At 33.2% G+C, this 19,212-nt stretch overlaps 2 protein-coding genes across 2 annotated transcripts; both read left to right on the top strand.

Moving 5' to 3' along the window:
* Nucleotides 1-1,781: 1,781 nt before the first annotated feature.
* Nucleotides 1,782-10,719, top strand: LOC140745570 (uncharacterized). Its single transcript, XM_073077509.1, has 5 exons — nt 1,782-1,937; nt 2,143-2,192; nt 4,218-4,708; nt 8,787-8,990; nt 9,854-10,719. The coding sequence occupies exons 2-5, from the start codon at nt 2,159-2,161 to the stop codon at nt 10,019-10,021; spliced, it is 897 nt and encodes a 298-aa protein (XP_072933610.1). The 5' UTR covers nt 1,782-1,937; nt 2,143-2,158; the 3' UTR covers nt 10,022-10,719.
* Nucleotides 10,720-13,576: 2,857 nt separating this feature from the next.
* LOC140745569 (ribosome biogenesis protein NOP53) lies at nt 13,577-19,126 on the top strand. Its single transcript, XM_073077508.1, has 8 exons — nt 13,577-13,768; nt 14,378-14,543; nt 14,952-15,165; nt 15,455-15,636; nt 16,193-16,312; nt 16,704-16,942; nt 18,322-18,518; nt 18,890-19,126. The coding sequence occupies exons 1-8, from the start codon at nt 13,647-13,649 to the stop codon at nt 19,078-19,080; spliced, it is 1,431 nt and encodes a 476-aa protein (XP_072933609.1). The 5' UTR covers nt 13,577-13,646; the 3' UTR covers nt 19,081-19,126.
* Nucleotides 19,127-19,212: the final 86 nt, after the last annotated feature.

Below are 19,212 nucleotides of genomic sequence, written 5' to 3'. Positions count from 1 at the left end.
GAGTCAGGAAGGAATTGTTACATATGATTTCGTTTCACTAATTATAATCATGTTTGCGATTACCTGACCAATATTTGCATGCAAATATGGCGTATGTACAATACAATAAATAAACTACCACTTAAAGCTGTATAACGTATATTACCGTTAATATTTTTAGATTTTTTCCCAGCCTATGGTAGCCATGGGTTTCTTTATCCAAGATACAATACCTAGAACAGATGTATAAATTAATAACACAGAATTATTATGTTACACCGATCGGCGGTTGAACGATTGGAGTCGGGAATTTTACACGTATAAGGGGGAGGAGGGGACGAGGGAGGATTTAGGCCATCCCAACGATAAGTTAACACAAATGAATGTGGTCGGGAGTTTAATGCGGAGACCCATAACTCCAGACATACTGAGTCGACACATTCAAGTGTATGCAAGTGCGATTCACACATTCTAGAGAATTTCTTTAAAACTCCTAGACATTCTAGTGCTTACACAATGTTTTCTATCTCTGTTTAAGCAAGTGATCATTAATTTCTATACGTACATAATGAAATTCGAACCACTGACCCACCGATTGAGATATTGAGCTACACTTTCAAGGCTTTATGATACCTTTATCAAATAAAATACGTGTAGAAGCTTTATTTTTTAGAAAGAGGTAAAGCTCTGACATCATGGATGGGACCGTATTTTTACTTACCCAATTCATACTAATCAATACCCACAGGGGGTTAATTTTCCTTTATCATATAAAATTCATTTTACCTACTCTACGTAGAGCTTCTTCAAAAAAGTTATTCTTTAACCGAAATGATACTGAAGCTGGAGGTTTTTGTATATAATTTAGAAATAGCAGACGAGCATTCAGTCCACCTGATGATAACTAATTACCGCCGTCCACGGACACCTGTAATGAAGCCCAGTTTAGATTAGATTCCCATCTGAGATCAGCCACAAATGCGCCGCTACCCCTGAGGACTGAGCTGGAACGCCTCGGAAAAGTATGTCCCTTTGACTGTATTTAATTAAGATTATCTTATATCAATGTTTCTGTCACAAATTAGTATTATAAGCTACAAATAGGTATTATGGTTGATAATACCACTACGAAAGTGTAACGAAAAGTTCTATTACTTCATGTATAGATATCTGCTTCACAAACCAGGGTAAGTGGATCCAATAAATTAATGTTAGAAGTTAATTAATAATTAATTGGTTACATGTGTTTATTGGTGGTTGAATTTATTTTATTATATAATTTTGATCACCACGCACATAAAAATCGCAGTTTACGAAAAGATCTGTAACGGACATTCAAAGAGTTGTTACAACGTTACTTTCAGTTTTCAGTGATCGTTATTTTTCTATTAAAAATAATCATTTTATACAAAATAAACTACAAAATTAAATTATATTGAATTACTTAAGTTTAAGTATTTATTTTTCATACAATTTGTTTTCTTAAAATTACAAAATTATTAACAAAAGTTTTATCAATTAAGCCGTTATTTTGGGAGCACTCATAAACGAATAATTTTATTATTTCATTTTATTTATTTCTTCTTGTGTAACTATAATTTGCTAAACCCGAATCATTCATAAATAATAGTAAAGCATTTTTCGAAACTTTAACATTCGTAAATGAATTTTTAGTTCGTTTACATAACTTCAGTAATGGCTTTGCGGAATCCCTTCTGTGAAGCCCATTCAATATTTTTACGTTTTTGCGCATTGTTTAAAATCGTGACAAATAATTGTACTATTATTTAACAGCTCTATAGAAATTCTCCGTGCGGCACTTCTCGTGGTCTATCAGGCAATCACTATAAATAGAAGTGAGGCCGGTCTGTCCGTACATTGCTTCACTGAGCGAGGCAGGGGCACTTTCGACCCCTCAACCTTAACCAAAAATCAAGCGATCGTGAAAGTATTGGAAGGTTAGAAAATATTAATCAAACCAGTGCTTTGTGATAAATTACTTTAAATGTTCACGATTATTTTCAATTATTGTTTAATAAAAGAATTACAGCTAATAATTTGTATTTCAATTTCTTTTTTAAGTTAAAATTTCTTGTTTTAAGTGGAAGTCACTAAGTTTTCATTTTAAATAAAGTGCAGATTTAAAGTTTAACGTGTTTTCAGTTCGACTGGTACCACAATGAGGGCGTTTTGTGCAGTTTTATTTTGTGTTGGTAAGTATATCATTTGTTTATTCATTTTTGTCGAAAATAATTAAATACCTAAAAAATTAATAGTAACATCGATTTTTTAACATTAATTATATTATTATCAAATATAATTATAATAAAAATAAAAATAGATTATATTATTATATCGTAGATATTAATAAAATTAGTGGAATTAATTTTAATTGAATTTTTATATTTGTTCGTCATTTACTTTCCTCAATTATATAATATATTATTTTTATTGCCTTATAAATAAATTAGATTTCAATTCAGAAAGTTTCAATTTGGCTTTTAGTTAAATTTATACAAATTTAATGAAATCAAAAGTAATGTTATGAAGAGGCTTACATAAATTCATATTAAAATATTTCGTTGTTGGAATTTCGTATAGAGACAAACAAATTTAAAATATACCAATAAAATGCAACATTTAAAAGTAAAAGTCCGTTAGTAGGGATTTCAATAATTACATTTCAATTAATTTTAAATGTTTTGTTTAAAATAAGTCACAGGGGGTCGTTCAAGTATTACGTAACGCAATTTGGGGGGGAGGGGGGGTCTTGTAAAACGTTACGATGCGTTACAGGGGCGGGAGGGGGTCTTCCGTAATACACGTTACGTAACATTTTTTTTAATAAAAAAATAGGGAATTAAAACTCCTAAATTGGCAACCCTTTTCATTTACGTTTTACGGGAAATCCCTTGAATGAGTGGGTTCAGCCGACTTAGTTCGGCTTTTTCGGAGTTGATGTTTTATTAGTTTTTACTCTTATTCGGATTAAAAATCTCTTGTTTTATTTCTTAGTATTATAAAGTAAATATGTAAGTAAAAGTATCCCAAGGATAAAAACTATAACATAACTTTTTAGCGAGTTTAGGGTAAAAATTGACACTTGAGTGTTACGTAACGTTAGGGGGGGGGGGTTATAGAAAAACGTTACGGTGCGTTACAAGGGGGGGAGGGGGGGTCAAAAATCTTCAAAAATTGCGTTACGTAATACTTGAACGGCCCCCAGGATAAAAATGAAAAAAAAAATAAACGAGAAATTAATATTATAAGTCAATATGTGTTTATTGCGAAGTGTAATTACTCAACAAAGGTGAAATTCCAAGACTCTAAATTTCTCAAAAATGTAGATACTGAAGAAAAAGACACTGGGCAAATTTGCCTAATGAAATCTCACAACAATACAATTTTACATAAAATACATAATTATTTTTTATTGACGCAACTTGAACTCTACAGTGTTGTTCTGATCAAAAATTCAAATACATGCGTTGCTACTGAAAAAAACGTAAGCTCAAATTAGCACCTATCTCTGTTTTACCATACCCTTAATTCCAGAACACAGCAACTGTAAAGAAATTACACACTCCTAAAATAAATCCTAAGCCGAACTAAAGCCGACTTTAAAAAAAAGCTACCAATACGTCAAATAACAAAACGTAATTATGATATACGTATAACCATTACGTATCCGAAACTCGTAATTATTTATTTACCCGATCAATGGCTCGTAAAAATCGGATTGATACACGCACTCAGAATTCGGAAGTGCAATTTTACGCACGCGAGTTTTTCATTACGCTTCCGCGTAAACGAGCCGCGTAATTATCGCATTGGATAATACATTTTACGCTAAGTTCAAGTATTACGTTTCATGTTTGTGTTACGCAGGATTAATTTAAATTTTACAGCTAAAGCGCCTTACATATTGTACTTGAAACAGTTGTTTAATAATAATAAAATATACCTATTTCATATAATTTATTTTAACACTGACTAAGTTCGTCGTTAATTATGATTCCATTGAAAATAATGACTTCCAGACAGGGATGCAAAAGCATCTTAAATGTATTACGATTAAAATATGTACAAAGATTGTTTTGTATGTTATTGATTGTTATTTGACCAATGGTTTAGAATCAAATACCTAACAATGACTTTTCTTTTAAATAACAGTAACTTCCGACGCCGAATATTGTAGCTTAACAGAACTTCTTCTGACTATTTATTTTTCCTTCTAGGCACATTAGCACTGGTGAGGGCAGCACCCGCCGGTTCCCCGCAGAGAGAATACGACTATGAATATGACAACTCTGCGCAAGCGTCACAAGCTCAGGAGCCCCAGGAGTCCGCGAGCCACTACGACGCTTACATCCAGGATGTGAAGGCTGCTGCGAGCGGCGGCAACACGGCCAAGAAAGGTTTCAGTCAGGGCAGTGGTCTAAGAACGATCGCTGTAGGATCAGCTAACCAAGCGAAAACAGCGCTTGGAAACCAGGCAGCGGCTGCTTACCAAGCTGCGTACGTTGCTAAGAACACGCTAGCTCAATCTGCTGCACAAGCTAGTGCGACAGCGCAGGCCGCGCTTGCCGGCAAACAGGTGATCCTGTCCGGACTGGAGCAGCAAGTCAGAGATGCTAAGGTTGCCCTCCAAGGAGAAGAAATGCAGCTGCAACAGGCCAAGAGAGCAGCCCAGGCCGCCGCGCAAGCAGCGCAGCAAGCTATGCACCAAGTAAGATTTTTGATAATTGCAATATTCCCTATTATAATGAGTCGTATAACTAAATGAAAGGAGCTAAATGGGTAATATCGTATCTAAAGGTGATATATCTTTTAGAAAAAAGCTATGGTAGCCCAGTGGTGAAAATGTCGGCCTTTCAATCGGAGGTCCGAGGTTCGAATCCCACGCATCTGATTTTTAAGTCATGTGTGTATTAGAAATTAAAAAGGAAATCAATTGGCCGGCACTGTACAGTTGATCTACCCGTACGATCAGAGAGCCAAAAAACGTAAATACTCGTATACTCACAAAATACATAACACTTTATTTTTCTTTAGAAATTTAGAAAATTAGGTTATAAACTTCTTTACAACGTTTAACGTGCATTTTTTTCTCATTTTTCAATATTACACATAATAGGATGTTAAATAGTATTCGCTAATAATATATAACTGATATTTTTATTACGCTAAAATTAAGTAATATGTTGCAGGCATAAGAGTATTTTTAGTACATAATAATTCGTAGTACACAAATAGTATAAAAAATATTAGGATGGTCTTGGGATCGTCCGTATTTAAGATTTTGTATTTTCTGACATTGCTTCTGTGAAACTTAAATGAAATAAGTTAAAAAATAATACAATAACCAAAAGATTATTTTTACTAAACTTAAATTAAATAAGATAAAAATAATACAATAACCAAAAGATTATTTTTACTAAACTTAAATTAAATAAGATAAAAATAATACAATAACCAAAAGATTATTTTTACTAAACTTAAATTAAATAAGATAAAAATAATACAATAACCAAAAGATTATTTTTACGAAACTTAAATCAAATAAGACAAAAATTAATACAATAAAGAAATCACATTATTTTAAAAAAACTTAAATTAAATAAGACAAAAATTAATACAATAACCAACACGTTAGTTTTACAAAAATATTTTAAATCAATCCAAATTGAATCGTAAATAAGCCAACAATACGAAAAAACTAAGAAGTAAAATTTAATCGAAAGTCATTTTAATATAAATTCCAATCGTTTCATATTATAACAACAATTATTAAAATATTCAACACAATTACGATCAAATCAGTTTTCACTGCTTGATTTCTGTCACAATTCGGCAATGACATCTATTGGAGCGAAAAAGTAGCTCAAAAAAGAGCCTTGCGGGTTGCGACTGCGCAGCGCAACGCTGAAAAAGGTTGCATCTGAAAAAGTTAGAAATTGGGTGTTACACCAAAACGGTTACGTTAAAAAACTTGTGGCCGTGTTGCGTAAAAGTACGAGAAAATACAAAACGACGGATTGAAAGGTATCGCTTAATTTACGTAAGGCGCGTTGCAAATTGCCGCTGAGAAAATGTAATGAAAATACTTTAAGCTTTAGTGTCCAAACAATTTAATTAATCGATTAAAATAATTGTAATTTAGTTATCAAATTTGAGAAACGTGAAGGTCGATTGGGACATTACCTGTTTTATTTTAGAGATAGTAGTAGTATTGGTACTACTTTGTCCTAGTTTGTGGTATGCAATATGGATTAGTGAAATGAAGTGTAACAACTTTTATAATGTGCTGTAACTCGTCTGTAATGAATTTTGGTAGTACGCATACTCTAATTGGAGTTGTGTGAATTACTGTTTGTACTCTTATTGAAAAATAAATATACATAAAAAACAGTTCACAAATTTTATAAACAAGTAAAGACATTTTCTTTTTTGTATTTTTTCCAAAATAAAAAAACCCTTGCCAAAGATTTTCATATCATGGGGTTGCATGAAAAATTTTGGTTCGCTATCTCGGGGCGTTTACCATATTGGATTTAAAATAACTTCACTGAACTAATTACGCATTGCAAGATTTGACCCTCACATACATACAAACTAACAAAGGAATTTTAAAAAATACTTTTAAAAAAATAATAATACTTTATAATACTGCAAATTTTACAATATAATTTATAATACTTAAACCAAATCGGGTCAAGTTCATCGTACTCGTTCTGTCAAAAGCAATTCTTTTCAATCCATTTCTAAGCTATGACAAGTTACATAACCGTTTTCAATAACGTGACAGTCAATAACGAAATTCGATTAACTTGACAAATAGCAAAACCAATGTGCCCAACAATATCAAAAGTAAACACGTAGTAATCGGAAATAATGATTGAAATTAAGGTACAAGCAAGATTTTACGAAACTTTGTCCCGTGACTAATCGTTATGAAATGAATATTGACTAATGTTGACTAATATTTAGATACCAGGGTAATTAAAGTACTCAATTGACAATAAAAAGATTATCATCGAAGTACATTGCTACGAGTATTAGGGATTGTGATTTGGGCAATCAATTTTAGCGCTCGAAATCCGAATTACAATAGACCTTGCGTTAAACGTTTAATAACCTGGAACTATTGTACTTGGACGATAACAAGGCAGTTTTATTAGTCTTACGAGTCCGTTTTTATTATTTATTTATAAAAAAAAAACTTTGTCACGAGCCCTGACGTTATGTAAATAATTTAATTCGATAGTTTTTATGCTACAAATATTTAGTTTACTCACATTTTTTGTATCCTTCAAGATTGAGAAACATACAATATTCCTCTTTATCATTGCAACATTAATAAAAAAAACCGAATTGTTTAAAATTACATTCATTTTTTTGTAAAGTATTCTTAGATTGTTCACCTAATGTTTAGTTGCTCTAATAGGAGTATAATGTAGAGAAAAAGAAACAACAATTGTCTCTATGAGTGCAAATAAAATTTACGTCTCTATTTAAATAATATATGGACAGCAGTGACTACACTTACCTAAAACCAAAGGAAAAAACTTATGCATAACGGATTTATACTATTACAACATGCATTCACTACTTTACATCAATAAACTTAACCTAATTAATAGGCTTGATTACATTTTTAATTGCAATAAAAAGTCAATAATAGTGAATGTCACGGCATTCCTGAGGCAACGTAAGGAAATATTGTCACGCACTGATTACTGTCCGTGACATGGTCTAGACATTTCTTTGTACAATTATGTGGTCTAATTCGTTACCTTTTGTATGATGTGATAGCTAAATTAATCATTTATTGGTTCTGCCTTATGTAATTAACATTCTCAAATGCACTCAATGTTAAAAAAATATAATTATATTTAACTTTTTGGAAAATTAAATATGGTGTTATCTTTTTCTGTTTGATTGTTTATGTTAAAGGTACTTAAAGTGATGTAAGGCTCATTCAATTTATTAAAATGTACGAATTCCGCGATAGTATTTGTTCAAAATAATATTTTTGAATTTCATTTATTGTTTATTTATTTTTCTATCAACGTTGAAAGCATAAGCGTATTGATTATACATTCCACATATTGAACACAAAAAAAATGAGTTCAAATATTTCTTTACTACGTATAGCTGATTGTAAAAAAGTCTTTGTAAAAAACTGTTTTCTTTTCAATCTCACGTAAGTGGAACAAGCTATCGAAAGTGAATTGACAAGAGGAAATGTTATTCGACACTATTTATATTTTCACTTTTCCTTTTACTGTTCTTAGAAGATATAATATGTAGACTTATTTGTAACACATAATTATGTAGGAAGGTATGTACATTTACGATAGATAGATAAATGGATGTTACACATTAATTTTGTAAATAGTACTTAATTAATAGTAATAATAAGTTAAAAGAAATTATGGAATACCCGAGTGATGAAAAAAAAATTAATGTGTGTTATGTTAAAAAAGACTCCCTAATTCCTAATTTGAATTGTCTCCCTAATTTCTGTGCTCCTAGTCAAAACGCGTATAAGTCTGATTGTTGCGAAATTAACTTTTATAAGAAAAATATTGAAAATAACGAGATATGAGTAGCAGATATTCAATTTGAATTAGTCTTATTGACCATTTTCTTCTTAGTTCTCTCATGCAATAGCCCACTTGATTTGGATCTATATCACAGACTTAAAAAAATATTTCCTTACCTGCAGGTAAAGATAATCCAAGCAGCGCTTGACACCCTCAACGAACTATAAGACTAACTGACACCATTTTCCCGGTCTGCAGGTGAACGTTATCCAAGCCGCCTTGAACGCCGCCCAAGCGACATCGGAAAATGCCAACGAGGCGGCGTCGCAGGCTGCCGGGGAACTGGGTGCTCAGACCGCCATGGTGGGCGCGGCCAGGCAGAGGCTCCACACTCTTCAAGAACAGCTCCACGGTGTTAGAATCGACTTCGAGGCCACGCAGGCCGCCGCTAGAAAGGCTCAGGTACGTCAAATTAAGTTACTTTACTATTATTATACCTCAATAACAAGTATCTGACAAAACTGAGCATCTTTTTCTGGTAGAAATAGATGCTCAGGCGAATTTGGCAAGCTTATTTGTGGGTACATTAACCAGCTCATTTATATTATTCAGAAATTAACTTTTAACTAATTACTTTTCCACGCTAAATGTTCAATGAATTAAGCTAATCGATAAAAGTAGATGATTTTGGTGTATAGGATCTGATTGTTTTTGGATTGTTTATGTTTGCTTAAAACATTTATATTGGCTATTCTAACTGTTAACATTTTGGTTAACAGGAATCGAGGCTCTCCAAGATATACGTTCTAGAAGATATTAAGATATCGTTGTTTTTTTGAATAATGTAGTTTATTGCCGACTTTTAAAAATAAACTTTTTCTTTATCCACTCTATCCTTCTTGTTTCTTCTTCTCTTTGCGTAGTTTGAATATCGCCTTTCCTAAAGTTACATAAACAGTTTCAGTTCTATACTAAGCAATAGCTCTTAATTTTCATGCATATAATATCATGTATTTGATGCATATGATGATCTAGAAATGAAGATAATCGTGCAAATGTAACTCAAACACGTTTGGTTTCCCATTACAAAACATATTACAGGTAGATGCTTATTTAACAATTAAAAAATAATATATCAATAAATTTCTAAGTAATACGCTCAGAGCCAGTATAGCGTCTTATATCCCAAACTAACCTTTCCCATTGTGAAAAGTGACTCATGCCTAGCAGTAGGACAGTAGCTTTCACCATGAAATACTATTTGTGTTTGGTTTTGTATTCGAACTGCAGTTATTAGATATTAAATGTTCTTTTTATTTCTTCAGGCTGCAGCTCAACAGGCTCAGGCTAACGCTGCAGAGGCGGCGGCTAAGGCAGCAGCCGCTGGTCTCGCCCAGAAGGACAATTCTCACGAAGGTACTAGCCAGGAGTTCATCGTAGTGCCAGCTGAACAGAATAGCCAAGAATACTACCAGTCGGAGTACCAACACTAGTAGCTAAGGTTTTAATTGAGAGCTCTGAGTCTCTGTTCCTATTCAGTTATTGGTCCGCGAATATAAGGTTAATTATAGCGTCATATTTTAATACTCTCTGAAGTTGTATCAAGTCCCAAATATAAATAAGGTGTTAACTAGAAGCAATATCTTCAAAGTTACGACGGGAATTCCATTTGGCAACTTCAAAGCGACAAAAAAATTGATGCAAGTTTATTTACGTTTGTACTATGTAGGTTGAATGAATTATGGTAATCCGGACCAATAAATGAAAGTAAATCAGTCTCAGATCACTGCGGAAGATTCTTAGAATAGGATCTCAAAATTTTGTAGTTTAGTGAAACTGCAATCAATTTTGTTACTTTTTTACTTATCTTTATTTCTATTCAACTGAATTTTGAATCCTATTCTAATTTCTACCCTGTAGGTAGTGTAAATAAAGAATTTATACTAAAGTAGGTAGCTAATTGCATTTCAGTGTTCATGTTTACAGTTTTCTGTTTTTTACTCACATTTAATATTTATTGAAGTTTATATAAAAGAAAAACTTTTTTATTTTTGTATTTTTTATAACTTTAGAAGTTATATCAGAAAATAAAAAAGTTCAAAGAACACCGCTATTTAGCTCGATTAAGTGCGATGTCTAAGCCATAATGGTGAAACAAATGTATTTAAATAAAAAAAATATTTTGTTACAATTTTGTCATTTCAATACGACTTCTGACTGATCTTCCGACTCGACTTCTTTCGACTTCTTCTGACTTTATGACATCTCACTTATTCTTAACTTGACTAATTCTAATTGACTGTAACCCAACCTAACCTAGCTATAAGAAGTAAAAAGAAGCTTTTTGTCGGCATAGAAAAAAGCTCAAAAATCATTGTGATTACCAGTGATATATTTTATACCTACACAATTTGGTTTTGTACGAATTATGTTTTGTAAAGTATTTAACATAAAATCTACAATTTAAATTTTAGAATGAGCTACGAATCTAAGGTTTGGTCAAATAATAAACAATTAGAATTACAATCAATTACAATCAACGCCTTAGTCGAGACAAGAGTGACTGAAATCAGCTTTGTAAGAAACACAATTGATAATTTGATTCAATTAGTGAAACATATTATGAAATATTAATCAAAAAACATTATGTATTTAAGATTTAGTTGTCATCCTGCGTTAAATATGTTTGATAATATCTACAAGTATGTATGTAAGGTCAATTTATGGTTATAAGTAGACTGAATGTTGGATTTTAGACATAAATCAACCTTAAGGTAAGTGCACATGAGGCTTTCTTATGCTTATTATTAATAATCAAACCGAGTCTAAGCCATGTTTAATCCCACATAGTGTTTTTTACGTTCTTGATTTCCGTAAAAATGATAGATTTGGAGCAGACTTATTAGCGAAGGTTAAATGACTTCAAAAAGAATGCGAGGAAGTTTCTCATTTCATTTATTGATTAATCCCTTATTATTTATCTCACTTTTCACGAAATTAAATGAGTATTATCAAACTTTTCAAGCGGTTAAAATATCATAAACATATGAATATTTTCTTTTCTAAAATGGAGTTCAATCTGAATATTTCGAAAAATATGGATATTTTTGCTTCTCTCGCCCCTGGACGAATCCAGATGATTCGTAAAGCGAGCTTTTCCCTGCTTTCAGAATGGTCCGGTCAAGTCAAGAGTCACCCACCGCCGGCGACCGTAAAGACCGCACACCCTTCAAACCTTCAGCAGTCCCGTGGACATCCTATAAGACTCCAAAATGCTCCTGAACTAGAGTCCCCTAAATTGATAGTTCTCGAATTATCACCTGAAGCGAAACCACGCCATTCGGTACAAGAGAACTCCCCCGAAACTTGTTTGCAATCAGTTCAGTCCAAACCAAACTACGAAAATCTAGAATCTTTCGAAATAGATAGTGAAGATTTAGACGCATATAACGATCAAAATGAACAGGCTATTGAATTGCTTGATTCGTATGTTACTTTAGAAAAGTTTCCAGACTTGGAAAGCTTCGCTAAATCTCAGGAACGATTGACCAAAAATGAATCCTCAAATCGTGACGAGGCAGGCTTCTTTAAGTGGTATTAGTAGGAGTGCGAAATAGAATAAGATTTATTTATAAGGTTGGTTAAATGCTTGCATATTTATTATATAAGTATCGCTCTATAATTTATAGAAGCTATCGCCACGTAGAAGCGTATTCCCAGGCCGCTTGCAAGTTGCAATTTATTAACCCGACCGCTTATTTTTTTACTTAGATCTACTAGCAATGCTTGAAGTAGGTACGTAGACTGCATAAACGTAAGTATTGAGCTTATTTTTTTTTTCAATATATACCGACAAAATCAGTGGAGAAATAAAATTTTCATATTTAATTTTAACAAATAATATAGTATTTTATGGGGATATCTTAAGTGTGTCAAGTTCCCGTTTTGAGGTTGGACAGACTTAGGCAGAGAGACAAATATCTCTCTCTATCTTTATCTCTAAGCAAGAATGTTAATGTAATTTATTCTGAGTTTGATTATTTTGTATGATCACTGAAAGAAAAAAATGATCAAACCCAAAAATAGTACATGCAACAAAAGAATAAATAAAATTGTATATTCTGAGAGGACCGAAAAAGAAACTCCTTAAGATTTATTCGTATTATGTAACGAATGATTTAAATTTTAATGATGATCTAATACAAGGTTTGAACTTTCCAGAATCGGCTAAAGCAGAAATAGTGGTAGCTGAGCCAGAAGAAGAGGAGGAGGAGGAAGAAGAAGAAGAAGAAGATTGTGATGAATAAGTACCACATCAGAGCCGCCTAGCTGATGCCATTGTTGTTTAATTGTTCCTTTAGATTTTAATTTTGTTGAATAAGAACTGATGCGTTTAATAAAGTTTAAGTACAATAAAATTGTGTATATAGATTTTAAACTACCTTTTAAAATATGATGGTATTCCACAATTCGATAAAGATTGAGTATTGTGATTATTCGGGATATTTTTAGCATAAATAAAAATACTGCTATTAACTCAGTCTGACACTCACTACTTCTTATTTCTAATTAAATACAGACTTACTACCCTTACTGTAGAAAAGTGTAGAATAATGAAATGACACTACACTACATTTTAGTTCCAAATTATTACCTATCTTATAAATTTATAAATTAATACAAAATGATAACGTGTGGCCGTTTGAATTGAATTTGAATTTTATAGGAATTGAATATTTTGGCAATCCTACTTGGTCGCTTACATATTATCATGAAAGTAGCAGACGAGCATGTAGTCCACCTGACGTTACTCGTATGGATACCACAAGGGTTAAACACAAGTAACAATATTTCTTTTATACCTGTAGTTACATCTACACTATGTTACGTATAGTTATTTTGAATTTGATTTTTTGGACTTGATTAAAACGTATATTTCTGAGATTATAACAAAGTATATACATAGGAACAACTTAGAAATATGAAATTCCATAGAGTATCCGAATTCATATTATCATGATCCCCGTTGTCAATGTCAACATGACAAATGACATTTCCTTTATATTGTGAGTCGAGTGAAGTGTAAGGTTCACGTGAATATTATTTATTATTAAAACCATGTCAGTCGTAAAGAAAAAGAAGCATGTGTCCAAAAAGAACAAGAAAGCGTGGCGCAAGCACTGCGATATCACCGACGTGGAAGCATTTCTGGAGGACCAGCGCTTGGAGGAAAGGCTAGGGTGAGGTTATGTTTGATAACAACGTGATATGTTGGCAAATGCTGCTAATACACCAGTTTAGAGTTGATGATTTAGTGGACACAATGGTTACCATATTAGCCTGACATGTAGTGGGTTCCAAGTTCGATTTCTAACCAGGCAATGATGAATTTTGTATTCTATAAGTTCACGACACAGGTAATGGTGTGGGACTATAACTGACGAAAGGAAAAGACTAAATTTATTATTTATCATTGCCACTACTTACATTGAGATATGGACTATCAAGGCCACTAATCTCGCTGAAAATACTATTTTTGGCATTGTATAAAGTTTTATTTTTATTGTAAATATACCTGATGGCAAGTGGCTACTACTACCATGGACATCTGTATTAACCCCAAAAAATATTAGAGCCTTACCTGATGGCTACAGATGCATTGTAGCCTCTGAGGAGAATGTCTCCCCACCCTTCAAAGAGTTTTTAAGTTATAAGTAATGCTAAGTTTTTAATAGTTATTTGAATATTACCAAAACTTCAAAATTAATATCATGTATACACAAATGTAGCCTAATTTTATTTTCTACACAATACAAAATATTAATGCAAAACAATTTTAAATTTTACAGTAAATTTGATTCAAAACCCGATGAAGAGTTGTTCGTAATAGACACAGCTGGAGATGAGAAACCAGAGGAGAAACCTGACATCAAGCCAATGTCGGCTAAGCTTAGAAAGAGAGCACTACTGCCACAAATACCTAAGTGCTATGAAATTTTGTTACCTACTTCTAAGGTAAAGTAACAGTTAAAGTTTGATTGTAAGAATTTGAATAAGGAAAACCTTCTTTAAACTTCTTCAACTAAGTATTTGAGAGTAGCAGAGTATTAGGCGTTGATTATGATTGAACTTTAATATTGAAGTTAATTACAGACTTTTTTTATAGGATTGAAAGAGTAAATGAGGGTGATCTCCACATGATTAAAGTACTTAAATACTCACTGCTCTCTATGCATACCTGTAATCTACTCCATATAGAATAAATGCTCTACCATGAATTATTATGGCATCACATCTGTGATCACACAGATTTGATGTTATCACCAAAATTTATGAATGATATAAATGAATTAATTTTATAAATATTGGTAAGTCTAGTAATAATGGGTAATTTCTGTATATACATAATGAGTTCTATTTTAGGTACAAGATCCCAATGCAAAAAGAAACCGTGTGAATCCCATCGGCTCCAAACCTACTGCCTTATCCAAGGTGACAGATAAGCGAAGATTGGAGAAAGGTTCTTTACAAAAGAAAGTGGAATTAGCTAGGAAAAATAGAAAAATTGCTCTGGACAAAAAGAGGAAAGTCAAGCAGATTAGACAGACCTTTGACAAGAATCTTTGGGGTGAAGACAGTAAGTATTGTAAAATATTTTCACATAATTAATTTTAATGTTACCAGCGCCATCTAGTTAAAATATAAATGTTACAGTGCACCAGTCTTGGTAACTATACAAACATTTTTGATAAGTATTCAAAAGGAGACTGACATGCAACACTATTTTATGTATTAACTATACTGGTAGTTTATATTTATAAAACCTCATTTATATGTAAATGTAGATTTACCCATAGTATTGGTAATTTGTGCAGTTGTTCATAAAAATAATCTATTAAACATGTTTATGTGTGCATTTATTTCAGAACCAGAAGAAAAAGGCATTCCAACAACATTGTGTGACGAGTTCATATCTCCCGAAGCCCAGTTACATAATGTTCCAACCACAAAGCGTTTGCGCGCTAAGCCCCCGCCGCCGAAGACGGTGCTCACCCGGGCAGCTGTGGAGGCTCCTCACCCTGGTGTCAGCTATAACCCATCATATCAGGTAGAATTCTTATATATTATTATTAAAACATATACTTTGAAAATGGTAAAACGTCATTTACGATTGCAGAGGTATCTCTGTCATGTTATGTTAGGTTCATCTAATAGAAGTGTCAAGTGCTGCTAAATACTAGTTTGAATGGTATGTTTAAAGTAAAGACATCTGTTGATTAGATACATTTAAAAATATAATTTGAAAATTTTAAAGACTGTATCGAGGCACCACTTATGATTTCAGTAAAGAAATTGTGATTTTCTTTTGTGTTATGTGTAAATATATTTGTAAAAATAGTAACATTATTTTGGGTCATTTAAGTGATCCTTAAAAAGCTGTGTGGTTCATAACCATAGCATATTAACAAAAATCTGATGCCATTTTGACATCAGATTTTTTAATGTACCTAACTCAATAAATATTTTTTTAATGTAACATGTAACTTCAAAAAGATTATTGAGGATATCCTCAGTAATCTTCCTTTTTGAAGTTACACAATCATTCATGAATGCAGCATCGGTTTTATTATGTAAATATATTAATTGAATGTACAATATTCTAGGAGCACCAAGAACTCCTCCAAGATGTAGTCCAGTATGAACAGAAGTTGATGAAGCGTGAAGCCCATCTGCATAGAGTTACTACTGGCATGTTCAGTAAGGTCACGGCTGAGGAGAAGGAGGTAAGATTGTTGCATTCCATATTCTGTTACAAAATATTGATGTTTGCCTATAATTCGCCGAATAAATTCCCGATAAATGACCAGTGTATAACGACCGCGCACGCATATAGACTTATAACTAAATCCTTTGATTTGCTTTTAAACATTTGACATACATAGATGCAAGTAGAGATGGAGTAAGTAAAAGTTATTAAATCCCTTTTTATATTCCCTGAATAGCAAATACCAGTTATATTTTCATGAACCTAAGTCTATTTAACAAGAACTACAGAATTATTATATCGAACCATAGCGGTCCATATAATATTAGACAATTTGAAAGTGTACCTAATTTTGATTTTGCTTCTTGTAACTTTGAACAGTTGGACAAATGTATTTTGCAAATTTTCAGAACCAATGGCGCGAAGAAATGAGCTCAGGGTTACCCCAACCCCACAACCCGACTAAAGAGCCCAAACCAGAACCAGAATCAGAATCGGAAACCGACAACGAGTATAAGGCCGTCAACCCGCCGGTCAAGAACAAGAAGAAAGACCACAAGGCCAGAAGGAAACAGCGGGAGAGGTTGGAGGAGAAGGAGAGGCTGAAACGTGAGAAGGTTGAAAAGAAGAAAATTACGGATTTGTATAAGTGAGTCATTCAGAAAACTATTATTAGTAAGTAGTAGTAGTGATTATTGACGCCGTCCATCTTCCGACCTTTCATAGGATGAGAGCCACAGATCAGTTAAAATATGTTGGCATCTCTACAACTTACAAGATAGGGTTGTTGCGAATATCAGCATCAGCATCAGCATCCGCTGATTATCAGCTTTCTTTTAAATATCAGCATCAGCATCCGCATCCGCAACAAAAGATGCCGATATTTAATGCTGATATTGAAATTGTAACGTGTTCGTTGAAGGCGGGACCGAGCTTAAATCACGTGGAGTTTTAGCCAATCACAGAAGTTTATAAACACAAGTCGTCATCAAACAATCATTCGATTGTATTGACAATTGTATTGACAATTCGATTGTAATTTGGTCAGACATCAAAAACTTTCGATCATAGTTCAATCAATCAATAACAGAATTATGTATTCAATTCATAATGCCACATCCAAAATGCAAAATGCAAAAGTGCAATATGACCAAATATTTCGTTATTGAACAAAGATACGACACAGTGTAGTTTTTGTAAAAAAAAAAACAAATAAATGCCGACTTCTGTGTCACTGCAGAGTGGAGGGTAGCTGAAGTGGATGTTGGTTTGGTTCTGAAGTCGGTGCTAAATATATTTCGTTGGATAACGGCGTAAACAGCGTGTTCAATATGAGCGTCGGCTTCGGAGATATGTGCTGAGCCAAAATTTGTTTCAGTTGATTTTTGCTTTGTAGTGACATGGAAGTCGATTGTATTTTTTAATATTTTTTTTCACCTTTTTTAGGGATGACATACTAAAAATATTACAAATGCACTAGTCGCCCTTACGATTTTTGAAAGTTTCCCTCGATTTCTCTGGTCTGCCATCATCAGACCCTTATTTTCTTATAATGGAACTACTTTGGAAATATCTTTTTTCCAACAAAATAAAAATCATCCAGTTCGGTTCATAAACGACGAAGTTATCCGCGAACAAACATAAAAAAACATATATACGGTAGATTTGAGAAACCTCCTCATTTTGTGAAGTTGGTTAAAAAAGACTATTCTCGTAAGGGACGTACAAATACCTCAGTATAAAATATATTTATATTTAGTATTTTTAAATATCAGCATCAGCATCAGCATCAGCTGATATTAATCTGAAAAAATCAGCATCAGCATCAGCATCCGCTGATCTAGTAAAAACCTGCATCAGCAACAACCCTGTTACAAGACACGACATCTTTAGATAGTTACAATACCATGCTGTTGCATTGTCTGTCAGCATTGCTAATTGAAGTCAAAGTTTATATGCCTTATGTAAATGTCTCTCACTTATCCTGAATCAACACAAAGTTATTTGTTGATATTTTTCCATTCCCAGGCTCCGCAAGCTCCAATCAACGATATCAAAGACAGAGAACCGTCAGTCCGAGCTTCGGTCGAAGCGCACGTCGAAGCGTATCGCAGCGGCGGCTGAGGCGCTGCCCGCACTCAACGCGCACAAACCACCCGCCAAGGAACCGGACTTTGTTGATCCCAAAGAGCTCACCGGGGATCTCAGGAAACTGGCCACTAAGAGTGAGTTATTTTAATAATTCATACAATCATTCATTTATTGATTCAATGATTCCACATGACTATGGAATAATATATTGTATTATTAGAATCCTTTCTGAATGTTAAAACATTATGTTGTTGTTCATATTTTTGTAGTATTGATATTCATAAGACTAAGACATAAGAATGTATTGATATTTGAATTTTGTATAGATCTGTGGGAGTAGTTTCAACTTGTCAATTACAAGATTTTGTATTATACTACTATAGGAATGAAATGTTTTTAGTTAACTTATTTTCCGAAAAATCTCATGATCATGTCTGGGACCATGTTGAGATATCTGCATCTAAAGACCTGTACTGTGTGTCTGACCCAATGCCTGAATTTCCAGCAAATCTTCTCCGCGAACGTTTCGAATCCTTCCAACACCGCGGTGCGCTCGCCGCCTCGAAACTGATGATGAAGAAGAAACGGAAGGTCAAGAGTTACTTCAAGCCGGGACACAAGGTCACCGACCAGGACGTCGAGAGGTACTTGAACAACAAGAACAAGCAAAAGAAGACGGTGAAGCTTGTGAAATAATGCAATGATGCTTGTGTTTTGGGTAAAGAATAAATTGTTTATGGTAGCAGAGTTTTTTATCTACATTTCTTAACAGTAGTTCGTGTATATTTTATGGTACTAGAAACCATTTCGATTATATTTTACTTAGTC

Source organism: Epargyreus clarus, unplaced genomic scaffold, assembly GCF_041222505.1.
Source record: "Epargyreus clarus isolate Ecla_fem2 unplaced genomic scaffold, WU_Ecla_fem_2.2 ptg000010l, whole genome shotgun sequence".
Taxonomy (NCBI): Eukaryota; Metazoa; Arthropoda; class Insecta; order Lepidoptera; family Hesperiidae; genus Epargyreus; species Epargyreus clarus.
Note: the sequence above shows the minus strand (reverse complement) of the source record. Positions and strands in the feature narration are given on the sequence as shown.